Below are 21,226 nucleotides of genomic sequence, written 5' to 3'. Positions count from 1 at the left end.
TTTTAGTGGACAAGAAAAGTATGAGAGAATGTGAGAATATAATGATGATCACCAAGCAAATACTTGCACAAAGCAAGTACATTCTTGCAAAGTTAACGAAGGGAAGCATCAAGATAGTGATTCCGTATAAATAATATGAGTCCTGGCTTATATTTATCTTTGTGATGCAAGAGAAAGTTACATTTCTCATCAAGTACTACCAATTCAGAAGGGAAGTGGACCTCAACCAATTCAATGTTTACAAACAATTTCATTTTGCCTCATAATTGAAAGAAGCATGAGAAAAATAATTAGAATTTCCATAAATTAGTAAACTGAGGTCATTAGAAAGTTGACTGCTATAATCAAGATCAATTTCATATATATGTAAATAAATCATTATGTTGTACTCCCTAAACTTATGCAGTAATGTATGTCAACTGTTTCTAAATATAACTGAGGGGAAAGGATCATAAAGATTGGTAGAAAAATTAAAACTTACCCAAACGTCTAGATTCTGGAGCTAGACTTCCTGATTTCAAATTAGAATTCTGTCAGTTGCCTCAATCCACCTCTACACAATAGGAATAACAATTGGAGCAACAGGGTGGCTCAGTGGTTTAAAGCCTCTGCCTTTGGCTCAGGTCATGATCCTAGGGCCCTGGGATCAAGCCCACATGGGGTGGGGGGGGTGTCTCTGCTCAGCAGGGAGCTTGCTTCCTCCTCTCTCTCTGCCTGCCTCTCTGCCTACTTGTAATCTCCATCTGTCAAATAAATAAATAAAATCTTTAAAAAATAATAATAATAATAATACCGACCTCATAGGATAGCTACAAGAAACAAGTTAATATTTTAAAGTGTTTAGAACTGGTCTTAGAACTCTCTCTGTAATGCTTACTAAATACAATAATGTAACTGTTACTTCTTTTCTATCTCTGAAGGCAACTAATTAGGTCTACAAAATGACCTCATAAATCTGATATATAATTCAAATTAACATTGAACTTATATATGTATGTCCAGTTAACTCATTGCCTTAAATGTGATACAAATGAAAAGTTTACTTTGTTGCATGGGTACAGGCTTCAGCATTTCAAATGTGCATTTTCTTTGAAAGGAAACTGAATAGCAGAGCGTGCATGAGGCATCGCTTCGCAATTATGCTGTTTATAAAATGATAGCATGGTTTTGCTTCAAAGTCTGTGACAATTTTTTAACAACTTTATTGAGATATAATTTATATACTATAAAATTCATCCTGTCACCAGTAAACAACATTAGCATTCACTGATTGGCTTTCATGTCTCAGGCAATAAACATATATTATTCCATTTAATCTTCATAAAAAGCCTTTAAGGTAAGTATTAACATCCCTAATTTCATGATTAAACTAAAAGTTAAGTACTTTCACAGCTAGAGGTTGAGGTGAGGTTTTAACCCCTGTTCTTATGTCTCCAATATTCTTCCGGTATCATTCCTCCTCTCTTTGGAAAAATACTTTGCTGTCATCCAGAAATTGGCTGGGAGGAGGGAAATGCGACCCTTTGATGATACTCATGGATAGAGAAACTAATTTTTTTAACCTGTCCTAAGAAAAACCAAATAATGTACGAAAGAGCAGTAACTGGAAGCTTCTTTCAGACTCTCAAATCAAGGATGACATGATAGTGCAAAATAGTTTTATTATGAGGAAAATAATCAACTATGATGCTGATACACATCATAATGCCAGTATGCACTAACTTGGAAGGACTCAATACTTCTTACTAGCATAATTGCATTCTTCTTTATTGAATTCCCACCAGATTCCAAACCCACATTAAAAATAGGGAAACAGCAGATACTGTATGAATTCTTATCTATCTTTTAGACTTTTCACATAGTTTTTATTATCCTTCAGTCAAATTTCTGGACCTCCTCATGCTTAGAAATATTCAAGAAGTTTTTCCCCAGTTTATTTGAAACAAATATTTAGGTGGTGCTTATATGTTAGGGAGCACAATCCTAGCCACCAGCTGTACAGAGGTTTTAAAGAAGAAAAAACAAAGATGAAACCAGGGCAACCCCGTTAACACATGCCAGGTTTTCAAAAGGAGAGGTAGTCAGTGTGCTCTAGCGGACAGACAGTACCCGGGGTTTGGAACTTGGGTTTTATATAAACTTACCTCTCCACCTACTGTGTGACCTTAGCATTTGATTTTTGAGACTGGATTTCCTCGTCTGTAACATAATTAGCTACAATAAAAGCTGGTATTACTAAATAATGGCTGGTAACACACATGGGAAGATGTGGTTAAGAAAATGTTACTTTATAACATCGAGGATAAAGGTTTTCAGGCACGTTTCCTTCCCTTTTAGTACCTGGCATTATTTAATACATATTTCACTCCGTGTTCACCGAGGAACTGGGACATGTTTTTCACTGCAGTTTAGCGTCTGGGTGTGCCTGGGGAGGCGTCACAAAGAGCCTATAAAAGGTTTCCACCTACAGCAGGAGTAGGAGGGCAGGAAGGAGCCTAAGAAGGGCATCGAGACCAAGCGTTCGGTTTCGGATTGTTCTTTGTTGGGGCCAAAATTCACCGAGCTTAGGTTCCGCGACTAGCAACGGAAGGACTAATGCCTCAGAGCTGTTAAAATGTCCTGCCATATCTTAGACGTCCCCACGCCCCCCGCCCCACCCCACCCTCAAGCGTGAGTGAATGCGCAAATAAGGGTTCTCGGGCGCCTGTGAGAAAGAGGGAGGGGAAGGCAGGGGAAGGCAGAAGTCGAGGATGGACGGGGCGGTGGCATCGCTGCTGAGAGAGGACACAAGGTCCTCACAGAGAAGAGTTAAAACCCGGCTGTCCCGAGCCAGAGGAGGCCATGGCGAGATGCTGGACGGGCGGGGGCCGATTGGGGGCAGCAGACCGCGGCAGCGTACTCAGTCCGCCCCCGGGACCTACTCTTGTCCCGAGGCGCTCCCCCAACACCCCCCCCCCCGTCTCTTTTGGTTTCGACCGGCCGACTGGGAGGGGCCGCGGGACGCCATTCCCACAATGCTCTGGGGCGTGCCGCCGCCGTCGCTGCCGCCTCCGCTACCGCTAGTGGAAGAAGATGGCGGAAGGCGGAGCGGCAGATCTGGACATCCAGCGGTCTGACATCGCGACGCTGCTCAAAACCTCGCTCCGGAAAGGAGACACCTGGTGAGAGAAAGAGCTTGAGATGGTCGCGGTTGCGGGAGGAGGGTGGAGAACTGGGCGGGAACTGCGGGCTGGTGTCTTTAGCTAGTGACAGGTGCGGGCAGGTCCGGCGGCGGCCGCACTGGGCAGCAGGATTTGGGCTGCTCCCGAAATGTTGGGGCGACGATTGGATCCGAGATGAGGTCCAGGGTTCGTGGCTTGTCGCGGCGTGCTGAGAGGCTTCAGGGGAGCGGTGACGGGGACTCACACAGTTCTTTCCGTCCTTCTTCCTTCCGTAGTGCCGCTCCCACCTCAGGCCTTCCCGAATGATAGGTTATAGTCGTTCGGCGTGAGTCTCTCAATTTTTGACAGGTCGAGGTCCCGCGGCTTATGAAGATCTCATCCTCTTTCCTTCTCTAGTCATTTCCTTTCCTGGCATTGTCGGCATTCAAGTTCCTTGTTATTATGATTCTTGTATTCTTCCGGGAGGCAGGCTGCAGGATGTTTGCGGTTCTTACTACACAGGTGGCATGTGTCAGGGCGCCACTTAAGAGAAAGAAACCCTAGTTTCCAGTTCCTTGTCAAAAGGAGGGAGAGGAGTACGGAACCTTAGGCTAATGAGAAATACCACGTGGTCTTGTGCTTTAGTGGAGGCTTGATAGAAACCGGCAGCGTTTCTCTTAGAAGCGCAGCCCTTCCCTCCTGTTTGAGGGATAACGTAGGCCTGCAAAAAGTAGATAAGTCGGCTTGAGGCTTAAGTCACTTGCTAATACTCAGACTTACAAAATACCGAAGTATATACTTAAAATACTGAAAGAAGTATGTGTAGATTTTAATACTTGTTGGCCTAGTAAGTGGTATTCAGAGTAACTTAAATATGTGAGTATGTAACAAAAAGAGCAAGTGCTCTATTTATTAAGAAGGGTAGTGTGCTTCTTTACTGTAATAACAATTATTTTCATGTCCCGTTGTCACCATAACAGTGGTGTATAATTTACGGAGTTTTTTTCCACGTACTCCTCTATGACTTAGTGGAAGCAACGTAAGATTTAGACGTAGTTAGGTCACCGTTTCACCACTTAACCTGCAATACGACTTTGAGGAGAGTTCATTTAAATCATTGTATCTCAATGTCTTCATCTGTGAAATGGACAATAATTTCATTGTCCATTGAGTGACATATTCCAAAATACTACGTTTATGAGATAACATTAAATTTTACTTTCTTGTCACCTTCGTTAACTTCTGATAAAATGCTGTAGTACTAGGAGATTTTCAAGTAAGCTAGTAGATGGCAGTCTTGGGACTTGAATTTTAAGTATTTTGATCTAAGTCTTGGTACTTTTTTCGTACTTTGTTAGGCTACATAGATTCTGTGTTTATATGATAAAAATCCCTAAGGGTGTAAGCATGCACTTGTTGCATTACAACAAAAAATATCTTAATCATCTTTAGATGATTTAACAATCATTGTTGTTCAGATAAGTGTGAGATGTTTATTCATGTGCGGAAATTGGGTATTTCTTAGGACACATGTTTACCTTGATCTGTGGATTATTAAAGATAAATCTTTGCTTCCTTTTATTTGTTAAAGAACACTTAAACTTAATTCATCTAGCCTATTACCACCTTATAAAAAGATAAATGTGGATTTCCATAAAATAGAAATCTGTAAGTTTAAATATGGCTATTATTCAGATGGATATTCCTTTTTCTTAATGTATGTTTTTGGTATTCTGGGTAATAATTGGTGTTGAAATTATGGGATGATATGAACAGTGTCTGTATTGTGATCATTAAACTTGAAGTTTGACATTTTTCAAATAAAAGTATTTTTGCTTTTTCACAGTTACTGTAAATAGTTTTAAAGATCTGTTGTAAAGAATACAGGAAGTCCATAAATTTGATTTTCATTTTAAAATGAAAGTCAGTGGTTTCATATTAAAGAAAAGGAAACTGAAGCCCACATATTTAGGTAACAGCAGAATGTGGACTTTTTTTTTTCTTTTAAGATTTATTTATTTGAGGAGGAATGGAGAGGGGCAGTGGGGGGGAGAGAGAGAGAGAGAGAGATTCTTTTTATTTTTTTAAAGCAGGCTCCATCTCAGGACCTGAGCTGAAATCAAGAGTCAGATGCTTAACTAACTGTAGCATCCAGGTGCCCCAGAATGTGAAAATTTTTGTCCTTGATTGATTACCTCTGTTAGTTAAAGGGGAACAATGCCGGGATAGGATGGTACTGAGGATTTGCAAAAACCAGTTTGGTTTATATGTAAACCAGTTAATTTGCAATTAGGTGAAATCTGTCAAAAAAAGGAAATAGTTTAGAGCAAAAGTTTGATTCAGAGTTTTAAGGAGAATAATTTAATAAGTACACAATTCATTATGTACGCATGATTAGAGAACCGGTGAAGATTTAATAATTGTTACTTGGGCTCGTGTTGGGGACTCATTAAAACTTGTTTTTAACTTGTTAAAAAGTTGTTTCTCTTTTTAATGTCTTTTTAAAAGATGATTGGATTAGTCATTTATGGTTATTTGGGCAAATTCAGTCTGCTGTTTTGTAGCTGAAATGGGCCATATGCAGATGGAACATTATCTTGGTATGTGTGTATAACCATCTTGAAAAAGACTGATGACTACGGAGAAAAAATGGAAGGTTTACTCTAAGTTTATTCCTGAAAACTTTATACTAATTTTTGTTGTTTTGGCGCCTTAAAGTGCTTTAAAATGAATAAACTAATGAAAATGAAATTTAATTTCATTAAGTAGTTTATAAGCAGCTTTTGGATAGGATTGTTTCATATTATCCTGGTAGATAACTAACACTTAGGCAAAGTTTGATTCTGCTTGAAAACTAATGAGTTTCTATTTATTTGTAAATAGTGAATGATTTTTATCTGCAGACTGAGTTTCTAGAGATGAAAATAAGTACACAAGTCTAAGATGAGGAAGAACGAACTTTATTTAGAAGTTATTAATTAAAGTTATTAATATATTTACTAACACACGTAATACTAGACTTTATGGTAACAAGTCCAAATTGATTCTTAAAAAGGTGAGGTATGAAAGTGACACTGATCTGTATTAGAAGGAGTAAAGTAGTCTTATAATGCTGTTTCCTAATCTTTATTTTAGCTCAAAGGTGGTAATTAGAAAACCATGAACAAGACTGTTCGAATTTAGTTACTATAGAAATAAAGATAAAGGAACTAGAACTTGTTTAACTTAGATTGAATGAAAGATAACTTAATCTTCAGGTACTTGGTGATTTTTCTTCATGAGACAAGAGGAAAAATTTTTAAAGTACATTACATGTTAAGTATATTAGGGATAGAGGAACCTATTCATGGAGAATGGGTAATTAAATAAATGTGTGACAAAGACAAATTGTGGGCTATGGAATACTCTTTGGATATATAAGTAAACAGATAACTACAGATCATCAAAATCACTGCTTTATTTCCCCATTTCTTTTTTAAAGATTTATTTATTTATTTGACAGACAGAGATCACACGTAGGCAAAGAGGCAGAGAGAGAGGAGGAAGCAGTCTCCCTGCTGACCAGAGAGCCCGATGTGGGGCTCAATCCCAGGACCCTGGGATCATGACCTGAGCCAAAAGCAGAGGCTTTAACCCACTGAGCCACCCAGGCACCCCTATTTCCCCATTTTTATTAAATGTTACTCTTCTACCAGTCATTTTCACTAACTTTTATGTGTGATGTTTTAAATTTTTATGTATGTTCAATGGTAATGCATAGCTAACTTTACAAATTAAATTTTGTGTGTCTTTTTTTTTTTTCTTTTAAATATTTCACCTATTTATTTGATAGAGGGAGATCACAAGTAGATGGAGAGGCAGGCAGAGAGAGAGAGAGAGAGAGAGAGATGGAAGCAGGCTCCCTGCTGAGCAGAGAGTCCCGACGTGGGTCTCCATCCCAAGACCCTGAGATCATGACCTGAGCCGAAGGCAGTGGCCCAACCCACTGAGCCACCCAGGCGCCCTTGTGTGTCATTTTTGCATAAACCCTAATAACTCTAGTAGATTTAAGGTACTTCAGAGAGTAACTTTAATTTGTATTTAGAGTAATTTCAAATGTATATAATATTTTTGTTTCAATAAATAGGTAAGGAATAGTCCATCAGATCTTTGAGATTTTCATATTAGAAGACATTGATTCAGTTTTAGGACTTCCCTTCAATTCCTGCTCTTTTACTTAGAAATCTTTGAGGCTTTATTTTATATGGTCTCTTTTTCCTAATTTAATTAATACTAAAAGAAAATAACCTTGTAATGACAAATCAGTTCATAATGTAAAGGGACACTATTAATATAAACTCCACAAATAGTTTAGTATATATTTGTTAAAGAATTTTTACATTATTATTACTATAAATATTAATTTTAGTTGTGCCAAAGTGTTAACTATTAAATTAGGGTATATGTCATATCATTTACAGGAAATGAGACCAAAGAGCAAAATGGGTCTTTTTTGTGTTAGTAAATCAGTGAAAATAAGGACAGAAATAGTGACATTATTAGAACATATTTTTCACATTTTAGTTGCTTAAAATCTAGAAAGGCAATTTTTCCTAATTTAAGCTTTATAAGTTTTTAAATCACTTCTAAGTTGTTAGTGAATCTAAAATTGTGTACCTTCTTTGCTGGAAGATCCAGAGCTTTTTAGTCTATGATTTCATTTATCTATTGAGTGACATTTAGGCTTTATTATTTTTTTTCTAAATCATACCATTTTCCCATTAGCACACCTAAGTTATTAAATATTCTTTTTGCAGAATAGTTTTGTGACAAATACTAATTTTGCTCACACATATGTATACTAAGAAAAACTTAGTTTTTCAGACCATGATGTATATAGTAGTATATTTGAAAACACCATGTGCTAGGTACTGTTTTGAGTACTTATTATGTTAACTTAATTACTTATCACTATAATTCTAGGACACTAGAATGTGAATGTAATGTAATTCACATTTGACAGAATAGGAAGCCTAGGCTCAAGTGTTCACACAGTAATCTGGGATTTGAACACAAGTAGTCTAGGGCTTTAATTCAGGCCCCAAAATCACTTATTTTGAAGATGCATTTTTAAATGTTAGTTTCACTTCAAAGGGAAAAAAATGGACATTTTTTCTTTTTAAATGGAATCTATTTTCGTAGAGTTGTATCATTTTATTGTAAATTTGTGTGTTATGACTGTTTAGTTCAGATACCATAGCATGTATAGAAAATCTTGATATTTTCCTTCTGGGAAGCTGTTCTAAATGCTTTATAATTAATGCAGCTTTTAAAGTAAGTGTTCTTATTTACCTCGTTTTGCAAATGTTTGATGAGTTCAGAGCTAGTGTAAATACCTGGTTTATAATGATTTAAAATACCAGATATTATCAGTATCTCCTTAGTATTAGAAATGTTTTGGGGGTACTGGGTGCCTCAGTAGGTTAAGCATCCAACTTTCTATTTCAGCTCAGGTCATATCTCAGGGTCGTGAGATGGAGCTCTGAGTCAGGGTCTACACTTAGCATGGAGCCTGCTTGTCTCTCTCCCTTCCCCCACTGCTCTCTCTCTCTCTCTCTGTCAAATACATAAATAAAATCTTTTTAAAAAATGTTTTCATGCTGTCACTATTTGAATATAATGCAAACAGTATTTCATTAAATTATTATTCCTTCTTAGTTCTTCCTATATAGAGTTAGAGCAGTTAGTAAGTTGTTTTTCTTCCTTGACTCAATTCAGTTTGTGCCTTTCATTTTCATTTCCTCAGTTTCCACTGTAATTCATACTCGGTCTTTTATTTTTTCCCTTGCAGTCATTTCTCCACACTCTTCTTCCATCTATTCTTTAAAGAAGCAAGTTCCTTTCAGTTTTATCCAGTTTATATAGAAGTCACTACTAAAGAAACCTAGAATAAGACTGGTAGTAAGTGATCGTAGTTTTGGAAACAGATTAAAATGACTTATCTGAAGTAATAATTAAGAATTGCTCCTCAAGGGGCACCTGGGTGGCTCAGTGGTTTAAAGCCTCTGCCTTCGGCTCAGGTCGTGATCCCGGGGTCTTGGGATCGAGCCCCACATCGGGCTCTCTGCTCAGCAGGGAGCCTGCTTCCTCCTCTCTCTGTCTGCCTCTCTGCCTCCTTGTGATCTCTGTCTCTCAAATAAATAAATAAAATATTAAAAAAAAAAAAAAAAAGAATTGCTCCTCAAAAAGAAGTAAAGAAGTTCAGATTGTAATATGAGGCAGAAAACCTCTGTAGAATTAACTTGTATTTGGTTATACCTACAACACTTGTACTGCTTTCATCAATAGGATTCTGCATGGTTTCCTTATAGCTCTCCCCCATAAAAGGAGGAGGGTAATGACTCCCTTTTCTTCTCCATGAGGAGGAAAGCTGGCTGTCTCGTCTCTCCTTTGAACTTTGGAAGATCCAGATATTAGTTTGATAATTCCTTACTGTTAAGAAAAATCTTGTAGCAGAAGTAGCCATAGAAAGGACTTCCTTTGTGAAAGAAATCAAAGGCTCTCACAGACAAGTCAAAGAGTGGCTTTGAGGCCAGGCAATTCTAAGTTTTAGAGAGCCAGGTAAATCAAAACCTGGAGCACTAGAGACAAATTTACTTCCTTGAGTGAAAAAAATCATCAAGTTCCTTGAGTAAAATTTTACTAAAAAAGATTAAGAATGATAGGGTGAAATGATCATGGTAAAAGAGACCTGAGGGGTGCCTGGGTGGCTCAGTGGGTTAAGCCTCTGCCTTCGGCTCAGGTCATGAACTCAGGGTTCTAGAATCGAGCCCCCATATCAGGCTCTCTGCTTAGTGGGGAGCCTGGTTCCTCCCACCCCCGCTGCCTCTCTGACTACTTGTGATCTCTGTCTGTCAAATAAAATAAATAAACCTTTAAAAAAAAAAAAAGACTTGATAATTTGGTTTGCTTTATATTGCTTAACAATATATTTTAACAGCTTGACAGAGTTGAACAGTTTGATCAAGGGATTTACCTTGGATATAGATAGAAAATTTTATATTCACAAATTTTAATGGATTTCAAGCTGTAGAAACTTAATTCTATGGAGAGGTAGAGTTAAGTAGTTACATGTACCATATAGTTATTGTGATGGTTACAAAAATTATTACATGTTAAGAGCTTTACACTTATATGAAGTGATTGTATTCTCATTTTGCAGATACAAAAACCGAGGTATAGAGTTACATGTACATAATCAGAAGTGATAGAACAGAGATTATAACCTAGACAATCACCTTGAAACCCTACACTTTAAACTGTGTTGCTTGCCTGTGAGTGATAGAGACGTACCCATATTATGGAAACAACTTTTTGAGAGATGCATACTTTGAAATTTTAAATTCAGGCAATGATATCTTCAGCATTTTTTTTTGAAGATTTTATTTATTTATTTGACACACAGAGAGAGAGAGATCACAAGTAGGCAGAGGGGCAGGTGGAGAGAGAGGGGGAAGCAGGCTCCCCGCTGAGCAGAGAGCCCGATGTGGGGCTCCATCCCAGGACCCTGAGATCATGACCTGAGCTGAAGGCAGAGGCTTAACCCACTGAGCCACCAAGGCACCCAGCTTGGGCATATTAAAAATAGGATTTTCATCTTTATATTTTGAGGAGCCTGTAGGATTTTGCGGTGCTCTGTCCTTGGTTTAGCATTCTAGTCTTAGCAGTTTTATTTCTAATTAATATAGCTCTGCTTTAATACTGATGGTGGTTCCCATTTCTTGGAAATTATTTACTCATTTCTGCCTCATAGGCCATTACAGGTTATTAATATTATTTCAAATACATTTTACTAATTCCTGACCTTCACTTACTTCAAAACCAAGCTCAACACCAATTCCTAGGGGTGCCTGGGTGGCTCAGTTAGTTAAGTGTCTGCCTTAGTCTCAGGTCATGATCCGAGGGTCAACAGGGGGTCCACTTCTCCCTCTCCCACTGCCCCTGATCTCTCTTTTTCTGTCTCATTCTTGTGTGTGTACTCTCTCTGTAATAAATAAATAAAATCTTTTAAAAAAATCTCTGTAAAATCATCCCTAATAATCTCATGCAGATATATATCCTTTCACTCTTAAAAAAAACAGCTTTATTGTGATACAATTGACATATTGTACAATTTTTCCAGTTAAAATGTATAATTTACTGGGTTTCAGTATACTCACAGAATTGTGCAACCATTACTTTAATCAGTATTGGAATATTTTTTATCACCTGCCCCCAAATCCTCCATACCTATTAGCAGTCCTCTGCTTCCCCCAGTTTCTCCTTGGATCCCCTGCTTTAGGTAGCTACTAATCTACTTTTTATTCTATAGATTTAGCAGTTTTGGATATTTCATATAAGTGGAATCATATATGTGACTTTTGTGTCTTGCTTCTTTCATGAAGTATTAGTACTTCATTTCTTTTTATTACTGAATAATATTCCATTGTATAGATAATATACTACATTGAATTCATCCCTTCATCAGTTGATGGACATTTGGATTTTTCACATTTTTGGCTCTTATGAATAATCTTGCTGTGAATAATTTATGTGCAAGTTTGTGTGTAGCCATAACTTTTTGTTATGTGTACATACATACTTTCGTTTGTATATACAAAACTGATTTATCTTGAGTATATACCTAGGAGTGGAATTCCTTGGTGTCTTTTCTAAGGTGGGTGCAGCATTTTACATTGCCATCAGCAGTATGAGGGTTCCAGTTTTCTACATCCTTGACAGCACTGGTTAATGTCTTTTGATTATAGCCATCTTAGCAAATACCAAGTGGTATCTCATTGTAGTTTTGACTTGCATTTTCCTAATGGCTAATGATATTGCACATCTTTTCATATGTGTATATTAGCCATTTGTATACCTTCTTTGGCAAGTGTTTACTTAGATCCATTGCTCATTTTTTAATTAGATTATTTGTATTATTGAGTTTTAAGAGTTTATATATTCTATATACAAATCACTTTTTGTAGAGATGATTTGCAAAATTTTCTCCCATTCTATGGGTTTTCTTTTCACTTTCACAATCCTACTTGGCCTCCTTCCTGAGTTCCTTTTTTGTCTTAGTTTAGAAGTAAAAAGAGGTCATAAAAATTAGTTCTTGCCAACTGATGAATTTAATGTGAAGTAGAAAATAGGTTGGAAATACTTGAAATTTAAAATGAAGATATAAAGAGATTAACCAAACCATTGTTTTATTTGAAAGAACTCCATAGCTTTCAGTTATGTATAGCTTTCAGTATAGCTTTCAGATTTCAGTTAAATTTTGCTGAAACAATGAAATCCTGAGTTATAGTTTGGTACTTTTTAAAAAGCCTGTGAATCATCTGGCTTATAATGATAGAAAATGCTAGAAGTTATCGATATCTCCTTTAGTATTGAAACTGGTTTTATGCTCTTGCTGTGTAAATCTAACTTAAATAGTATATCATTAAATAAGAGAATTAATCTTAGAGTGAATTAACATCAAGAGTTGTTTATTCTGCTAATCCTGTGTAAGATAGTTATACATGTTTTTCTGAAATTGTGTGCTGCGTTGGGTTAGGCTGAAATATTTGTGTATTTTCTTAGTTGTAGAAGAATGTTTTATATCTACTTTACAGAGAAAAAGGTAGGGTTTTAAGAAATAAATGATGTTACATATATGTCAGTATTAGGAAATTAAGCAGGAATCACTTATCAAAAGTTGTTTGTATAATGCTAATCAAAAAAAGGAAAGAACTATGCATTCATTAGCTCTATGATTTTTTTTAAAGATTTTATTTACTTATTTGACAGACAGAGATCACAAGTAGTCAGAGAAACAGGCAGAGAGGAAGGGAAGCAGGCTCCTGGCCAAGTAGAGAGCCGGATGTGGGGCTCGATCCCAGGACCGGAAGGCAGAGGCTTTAACCCACTGAGCCACACAGGCACCCCAGTTCTACGATTTCTTAAATGCAGCTGTTGAGATTTCCCCTTTTCCCATATTTTTTTTTTCTAAAGATTTTATTTATTTATTTGACAGACAGAGATCACAAGTAGGCAGAGAGGCAGGCAGAGAGAGAGGAAGGGAAGCAGGCTCCCCGCTGAGCAGAGAGCCCAACGCAGGGCTCAATCCCAGGACCCTGGGATCATGACCTGGGCAGAAGGCAGAGGCTTATTAACCCACTAAGCCACCCAGGTGCCCCCCCTTTTCCCATATTTTTAAACTTCTTTATGTCTGGGGCTGTTTTCTCAATCTTTCATTAGCCTGTATATATCTTTCCTTAAGTTTGCTTGTGGTGTATATAAAAATAGTATAAACTTTTAGAACTCTATCTTTACCCCACCACCACCACAAAAAAAAAAAAAAAAAAGAAAGAAAGAAAGAAAAGGAAAAAACATCTGGCCTTTTTAGTTGTTACAGTAACTTTTAAGCATTTGAGGACTGTCTTAAAATTAACTTAAATTTGTGTGGGGTCCTAAAATTGACCCATCTTCTCTGGAGCCATTGAAAACTATTCTGGCCAGACCACAATACAAATTGTCTTTCTTGATGCCTTCAGAATATTTAGCACCATGTAATTTAGACCTTTTTGAAGTACTCATAGCTTTATGTGATTTTTTGATTTATTAAACATTTGATCCTCCCAGTAGTCCTGTGAGGTATTTCCAGTGGTCTTCATGAAATGTGATTCAGATCATATCTCTTCCATGCTAAAAATCATACAGTGACTTTCAATTACACTTAGGATACAATCCTTAGCATTACCTTAAAGGCATTGGATAGTCTTGGTCCAGTCTACCTCTCTAGCTTTATGTAGCCTTCTATCCCCTTGTCATGAACTCCGACATCATTTAGTCAGTTCTTCCAACATACCAAACTCCCAAAGTTCTGGTCCTAGCACATTCTAGTTTTGAATTTACCATAAATGGAGAAGGCTGTCTGGAGATATGCTGGAGGATTGTAGGTCATCTCTGAAGGATTTGAGAGTTTGATGATCATAGACCTTGATCTCTGTAAGATTTTCTTTACTAATTTTTGAACCCGTATTAACATTATAAATTTTTTTCCTATTGGCATACTACTGTGTGACAATCATGATTAATACAAGTGTGAGGTGCTCATAAAATTCCTTTTAACTCACGAAACAGAGGGAAATGGAAATAATTAAGCTACAGCCAGAGGCCTTAATCATAAATAATCTTGATCATATTTTGGTACATGTACTTAATGGCTTTTTATATGGAAACACAGTCACATGTCTCAGTATTACTTAGAAATATTTCACCTTTGGGCTCATCTATAAGGCATAGACTCCTTTGTGCAAGAAACTTAAATTGGTACATTTGTCACAAAGCAGTTAATTTCTTTTCCGTATTTTGGGATCTCTGGATATTTGCAGATTAGTATTTACATGAATTTTAGATAGTTGCAAATTTATAATGTAACACTTCATACTAAAAGTTAAGTCAGCTTAAAATAAGTATATATATATATTAATTGTAGGGTTTTTTATTGTTTTACTTGTATTATTTTCCCAGATATAAAGGATTGTAAGCTGTGCTTTCTGTTTCTTACATGCTTTTTTTGTTCTTTTGAGATATCACCCAGTCATTTCTATTTTTCTGGTTTACTTACTGGTTGCTGTAGTTACCGAAAAGAAATAATTTCTTCAGAATGAATACATTATATGTCAGAAACATAATTTGATAAATTTAGAAGTAATCAAATAAATCGTGTTTTTCCAGAGAAAATTCTCCAAAGCTTATGTCAGTTTTTTAATTAAAATTTAATGCTAATTCATGTTTGGAAGAGATAATATAAGACAGAAAAAATAAATATAAGAGATAACTTAAACCTACAAATTTCTTCCAAAAATACATAGTAAAACAAACTGTGTATTTTGTACATTTTGATACATATTTTTATCACAATTAAAAATTGTGACGCCCGAGTGGCTCAGTTGGTTAAGTGTGGGACTCTTGGTTTTGGTTCAGGTCATGAATGATCTCAAGGCCCTGGGATTAAGCCCTACATTGACCTCTACACTCAGTGCAGAGTCCGCTTGTCCCTCTTCCTCCCCCTTGGTTCCTCCCCTGCCAAAATAAATAAAATCTTAAAAAAAAAAAAACCCAAACCCAATTTATATTTATAATTACTTATTTTTATGCTTGAAAGTCTTTTCATTTGTTGACTATCACTTAACTATCAGTTTTGACCTCAGTATTCAGTCTATACATTTGACTCCACTTCATTTGTGCCCAGGTATATGTGTATATATAAACTATTCTCTATTAAGTGGAAAATATTAATCATATTTAATGTACTATTTCAGGAAGAAAGAAGAGTATAAAGAAAAGTATAACAAGACATTTGTGCACACATATCTTAGTTTAAAAAAATAAAACATTACAAAAATAGTTGAATGTCCTTGTATATGTTTCCCTAGTCCCATCATCTTCCCTCCCTTGTCAGAGGGAGCCACCATCCTGAAACAGATTTTTATTATTATCTTAAATTATTTATGTATTATTTTACTTAGTTTTATAATTAAATTATCAAAATATTTTATGTATACATTTTAATATATGTGCATGGATTGTAAATATATACTATTGGTGGCATGTTTTTAATTTTTCTTCAAACTGTACATCTGTTGTCTTTATACATTTGTGTTATATTACATGTGTCCTTTTGCAATTTTGGGGGGGTGTTCAGCATTGTAGTTTTGAGATTTATCCTTGGTACATGTAGTTGTATTTTGCATTATAATTTTTGTGTAATATTTTTGGGTATGAATAATGGATACTAGGTTCTTTGCATCTTTTTATTGTTATAAATTATGCTGCACTATATATTCTTTTTTTTTTTTTTTAAGATTTTGTTTATTTGACAGATAGAGATCACAAGTAGGCAGAGGCAGGCAGAGAGAGAGGGGGAAGCAGGCTCCCTGCTGAGAAGAGAGCCGATGCAGGGCTCGATCCCAGGACCCTGAGACTTATACCTGAGCCTAAGGCAGAAGCTTTAACCCACTGAGCCACCCAGGTGCCCCTGCACTATGTATTCTTGTAGTTGTAATTTTGTACAAGAGTTTCTGTAGGATAAAACTTAGCAATGGCAATACATGATGTATGGTATGTACATCTTTTTTTTTTTAAGGTGTGGTAAGTCGGTTCTTTCATTTATTTGTTTTTAGATTTTATTTATTTGACAGAGAGAGAGAGAGTGCACAAGCAGAGGGAGTGGCAGGCAGAGGGAGAGGGAGAACCTGGCTCCCTCCTCAGCAGGGAGCCCGCTGTGGGGCTCAATCCCAGGACCCTGGGATCATGACCTGTGCTGAAGGCATACGCTTAACCGACTGAGCTACCCAGGTGCCCCACATCTTTATTCTTAATAGATTATGTGGCCAAACTACCATCCCAAGTAAAGGTTCCAGTTTATTCCCCTTTTGGCAGTATACAAGTTCCTATTACTACACATCTTTTCTACAGCTTGATATTGTTGACACATGTGCACATGTGTTCACCAGCTTCATGAGATGATATGGTATGGTGTTAATTTGTATCTTTCCCATTGCTAATGGGATTAAGCATTTTCTCATACGTATGGAGGCCATTCTGATTTTCATTTCCATGAATTGCTTTTTTTCCTTCTTAAAAAAAATTTTTTTTTTAAATTAATTAACCTAAAGGAGTTCTTCATGTATTCTGACCCTTTGTCAGTTATCTGGAGTAGGTGTATCTTCTCCAGTCTGTATCTTCTCTTTACTCGGTGGTGTCTTTGTTGAAAGGTAGCCTTTCATTTTAACCTTGACAAGTTTATTAGTCTTTAAAGTTTTTGCTTTTTGTCTTAACTCTTCTATAGTCTAAGGAAATGAGGATTTTCACATATCTTTTTTTTTAAAAATTGTACTTCTACTTTCACATTTACATTTTTAATCCAACTATAACTTGTTTTTGTACAGTTACTTCTGCTGTAACATAGCACGTGTTCCTAAAAATCACCATGCTATATGCAAAATCATGCAATAAAAAAAACATAGGGCATATGGGAAAATTGGGGTTGGGACAAAAAAAATTTTTCAGTGACACATTAAAAACATAATAAAAATGGTAGCACAGTTTTTAAGAAGTATGTAACTACCACGATAAATATGACATTTTTATTTTCAAAAGGATGGAGTTAACTTGTAGAAGTACGATTTAAAGGGTTGCAAAGTGGTGGAAGAAAAGTTTTCTTTTTTTTTTTTTTTTTTAAAGATTTTTATTTATTTGACAAAGAGAGAGCACAAGGAGGGGGAAAGGCTGAGGGAGAAGGAGAAGCAGGCTCCCCGAAGAGCAGAGGAAGCCCCATGTGGGACTCGATCCCAGGTCTCGGGGACCATGACCTGAGCCAAAGGCAGTGGCTTAACCAGCTGAGCCACCCAGGTGCCCCAAGAAAAGTTTTCTTAAATCTGCCAAGAAATTGTAACAGCAGATGTAACACACTTGAAGACGATTAAAGTGTGGGGGGGTGCCTGAGTGGCTGAGTCAGTTAAAGTGTCTGACTCTTAATTTGGGCTCTGGTCATGATCTCAGGGTTGTGAGATTGAGCCCCGCACTGGGCTCTGTGCTGGATGTAAAGCCTGCTTAAGATTCTCTCTCTCCCTTTCCCTCTGCATTCCCCCATCTTTAAAAAATATATATGTGTGTGTATATATATATACACACACATATATATATATATATAAATACATACATATATATTTGAATGTGTATGTTTTGTACATTCTTATGTGGTTCAGTACAGCTGAGTAGTTTTCTTCATTCACCTTATGTTTGCTTCAGTTAGGACTACAGTAAAGCAAGCTAAACACTTAGGGGGCAGAATTTCAGGAGGCACTTCTTATTAAGGTTCCTAGGCATCTCACTTGCCTTACCCTTAGTTCTGGTCCTGCTTGTGGATTAAAGTAGTGCTTGAGCATGTATTGAAATTTGTGCTCTTGTTCCCTAATGTATCAATCGTGTTTAACATATTCAAGTTTTTAAAACAAGCATTAGAGTAGAACTGACTGCCTATGTGAGGTAAAGCTCTCATTTTTCCCATATACTTAGCTACATCATTCCCCACTAATATGGTGATGCTTTTGGTATATATCATGGTTCCCCATATCCATGAATCCAATTCCTGTTTCTCTGTGCTATTTTCATTGGCCTTTTTGTTTCTCTATGCCAGTATTACATTTTTTAATCACAGGTCTGACACTTTGTAACCTTGGTCAGGGTGTTCCTTTGTGCCTTTGAAATAATAGTACCTGCATTATTGGGTAGTTAAGGGAATAAATGAACTAATATATTAAAGTGCTTAGAAATATGCACCTGGCCCAAGTGTAAAGCTCAAATGTTAGTAATTTTGTAATTAAAAATAATTTCTTTAACTTAATAAACAGTCTTGGTATCTAGTAGGCTAATAATTGTCATCTTGTTTCTCCTTTTCCAAACTATTTGAAAGGAAGTGGGAAAGGCTGTGGGAGGATTCCCTGAGAAAGTGACGTGTAGGCTATCTGAACGATAATAGGAATTAAAAAGATGTTGGGAGCAATAGGAGTAGCATCTAGGCAGATGGAACCATATGGCAAAAAATGAAGTGTCTAGTAACTGAAAGGTTATTGTAGTTATGTCTCAGCAAAGAAAAATGGTACCAGTTGAGACTAGACAGGCAAGAGTAGATAGATCATGCAAAACCAAGTAGGCAATGTTAAGTATTTTAGACTTCATTTTAGGATCATTGTTTTAACTTTATAGATTGTTTCATGCCTTTTATTCTTTCTCAGAGGTCTAAGATTAAAGTCATGAAATATCAGTCTTTACAAATAGTTATAACTATTTAAAAACAAAACAAAACAAAAAGCCTTGGAAGCTAAAATTGGTCCTGTCTAGATCCTAATAGCATACCAAGGATTAAGAATACTGTTGAAAATCTAGAAGTTGGGTCTTTGTTCACTTACTTGTAATCATTAACTGTTGATTCTGTTGTGGGCTTTTATCAATTCAAATTGAGGATTTTTATGTTTTGGCAGATTCACAGATTAGATGTAGAGTTTTTAAAATAAATCTATGTAAATGTCTTAAAATAAATTTTGTTTTATTTAGCTCACTTCGTTTAATTTTGTCTTTCTTAAGTACATTTAAGAAATGTACAGTTATTTCTGTGATGGATGTTTCTGTTTTTTCCTATATTTTCCCTCATATTTCATTACCACAAAATTTTGCAAATAAGATACGGCAGCCTGTAATAGATGTGATGGCCTTTTCAGTTGAAAGTAATGTTGAAAGCAGATAAATATCCATCAAGTGTGAGAGTCTCCTCTCTTAATAGTATCATTATACAGAAACTACCAGTCACTTCAAGATCTAGCAAAGAGATATGAACTAGAAATATTATAACAGCAGATGAATACTACCCAGTGCAAACGTCTACCATACAGTAAAGGATTATTAAATACTATGGGAGATAAAACCCTATCTTTTAGAAATATATTTTAAATAAAGAGAATTTTGGTAGTATTTCCCAAATAGTTTTAATGTCAGTTTTATAAATCACATTGTTATGTATAGTATTACTGTTAATTAATAAATTTAGCACATATCCAATCAAAATCTTAATTGTACTTTTTGTGGAACTTGATAAACTGACTCTAAAATTCATGTGGAAGATGGCCAAGAATAGTTAAGGCAATTTGCAAGAACACCAAGCTGGGGGAACTTGCCCCCCCAAAATCAAGATTAAAGTAATAAAGAGATGATGAAATTGGCACAATGATAAAAACAAAATAGATGGAACTGAGGAAAGGCCACATAGTATGACATTAATTTGCAAATAAAGCAAATGAAATATCTGAATATTTTGTTTAAATCACAGGAAGGAGTCTTAAAAATGTTTAGTGGGTGATAAATAATTAAGGATTATTTTGTTTAATATGTAAAGCTACTACTGGTTTAATCTCTTTATTTTAAAAATAAGGTTTTCTTAAGATAGTCTCTGAGCTTTTTTTCTTCTTTAGTCTCCAATTCTACAATCTGGGGGGCTTGAGTTACATAATCCTGACTGTAGGTTTGGAATACTAGTGAGTAGATAATTCTGCAGTACCCACTTTAAGGGAATTAAACTGCTGATGAATATTCTCTAGGAATTGTGGGATTTTGTTAGATTGGTGCCTTTGCCTCAGACATTTTCAGATATTTACTGTGTAAACTGTAAAACTGTAGGATTTCATTCCTATGCTTAGTGCTGTGTGTAGTAAGCACAGATACATTAGAATGATCTCCAAAAAATAACTTGGTTACCTCTGTTAATGCACATGTAGGCTTTAAACATCTTGTTAACTTTTCCTTTGATTTTGTTTGTGATTGAATCTGATTAAGTGTGGGGAAAGTGTTTCTGGAAAAGAATTTAAAATAATTATGAGTCCATGGCAAAGCAGTATTTCATAATGGGTATAATATAGTCAGAATAAATGTTAAGTTTTTTAGGTTTATGAGTTTTCTTTCCTAGAGCACCAGTATTTTACTTCTTCTGTCCCTGGTCATCTGATGAGAAGTCAGTTCGTAGGTACTTGAAAATAAGATGAATATAATTTCAGTAATGCCTACAGTGCTTGGTGTACCATACTTTTGAAAACAAACAAAAAAAACCTTACCCTGCTTGCCCCAACAGATTTCATGAGAAACAAATGGAAACAGTATTGTTAATAACTTTTGTTGGTAAAGAAGCTAACTAAAGTTTTTAAAAATTTGTTAAAATTATTATAATCAGTCTCTCAAACCTTTAATAATCCACTTTCCTTATCCCCAAAAGGATAGAGTAAATATATATAAAATAAACATACTGTCTTTTTAAGTTTTTTGCAGAAGAAACATTTTTCTATTTCTTTATATGTTGTACTTTAAAATTTTGTTTTGTTTCATTTTTACGATTCCCATTTGAATTTTTGTTCAACTGTCAGATAGTTTATGGAATAGCTATTGCATTTTCTAAGAGGTGCTGTTAAGGATTGTTTTTAATGTGTATGTCAATACTTGTCCTCAAATAGTAGATATTTATAGAACAATAG

At 35.8% G+C, this 21,226-nt stretch overlaps 1 protein-coding gene across 6 annotated transcripts in view; it reads left to right on the top strand.

Moving 5' to 3' along the window:
* Positions 1-2,957: 2,957 nt before the first annotated feature.
* The window catches only part of USP15 (ubiquitin specific peptidase 15), a 118,623-nt gene continuing 100,354 nt past the window's right edge, over positions 2,958-21,226 (top strand). For 3 of the 6 annotated variants that reach the window (XR_009356630.1, XM_059184764.1, XM_059184765.1), the window contains exon 1: positions 2,958-3,161. Coding sequence is in view for 4 of the 6 variants with exons in the window: in XM_059184764.1 (XP_059040747.1) it covers positions 3,073-3,161 (89 nt within the window). In the remaining 2 variants the exon portion in view is untranslated. The remainder of the gene's footprint in view (positions 3,162-21,226) is intronic. The other 3 variants (XM_059184759.1, XM_059184758.1, XR_009356628.1) reach the window with 2 other exon arrangements.

The sequence above is a fragment of the Mustela lutreola genome, chromosome 8 (assembly GCF_030435805.1).
Source record: "Mustela lutreola isolate mMusLut2 chromosome 8, mMusLut2.pri, whole genome shotgun sequence".
In the NCBI taxonomy this organism is placed as follows: Eukaryota; Metazoa; Chordata; class Mammalia; order Carnivora; family Mustelidae; genus Mustela; species Mustela lutreola.
Note: the sequence above shows the minus strand (reverse complement) of the source record. Positions and strands in the feature narration are given on the sequence as shown.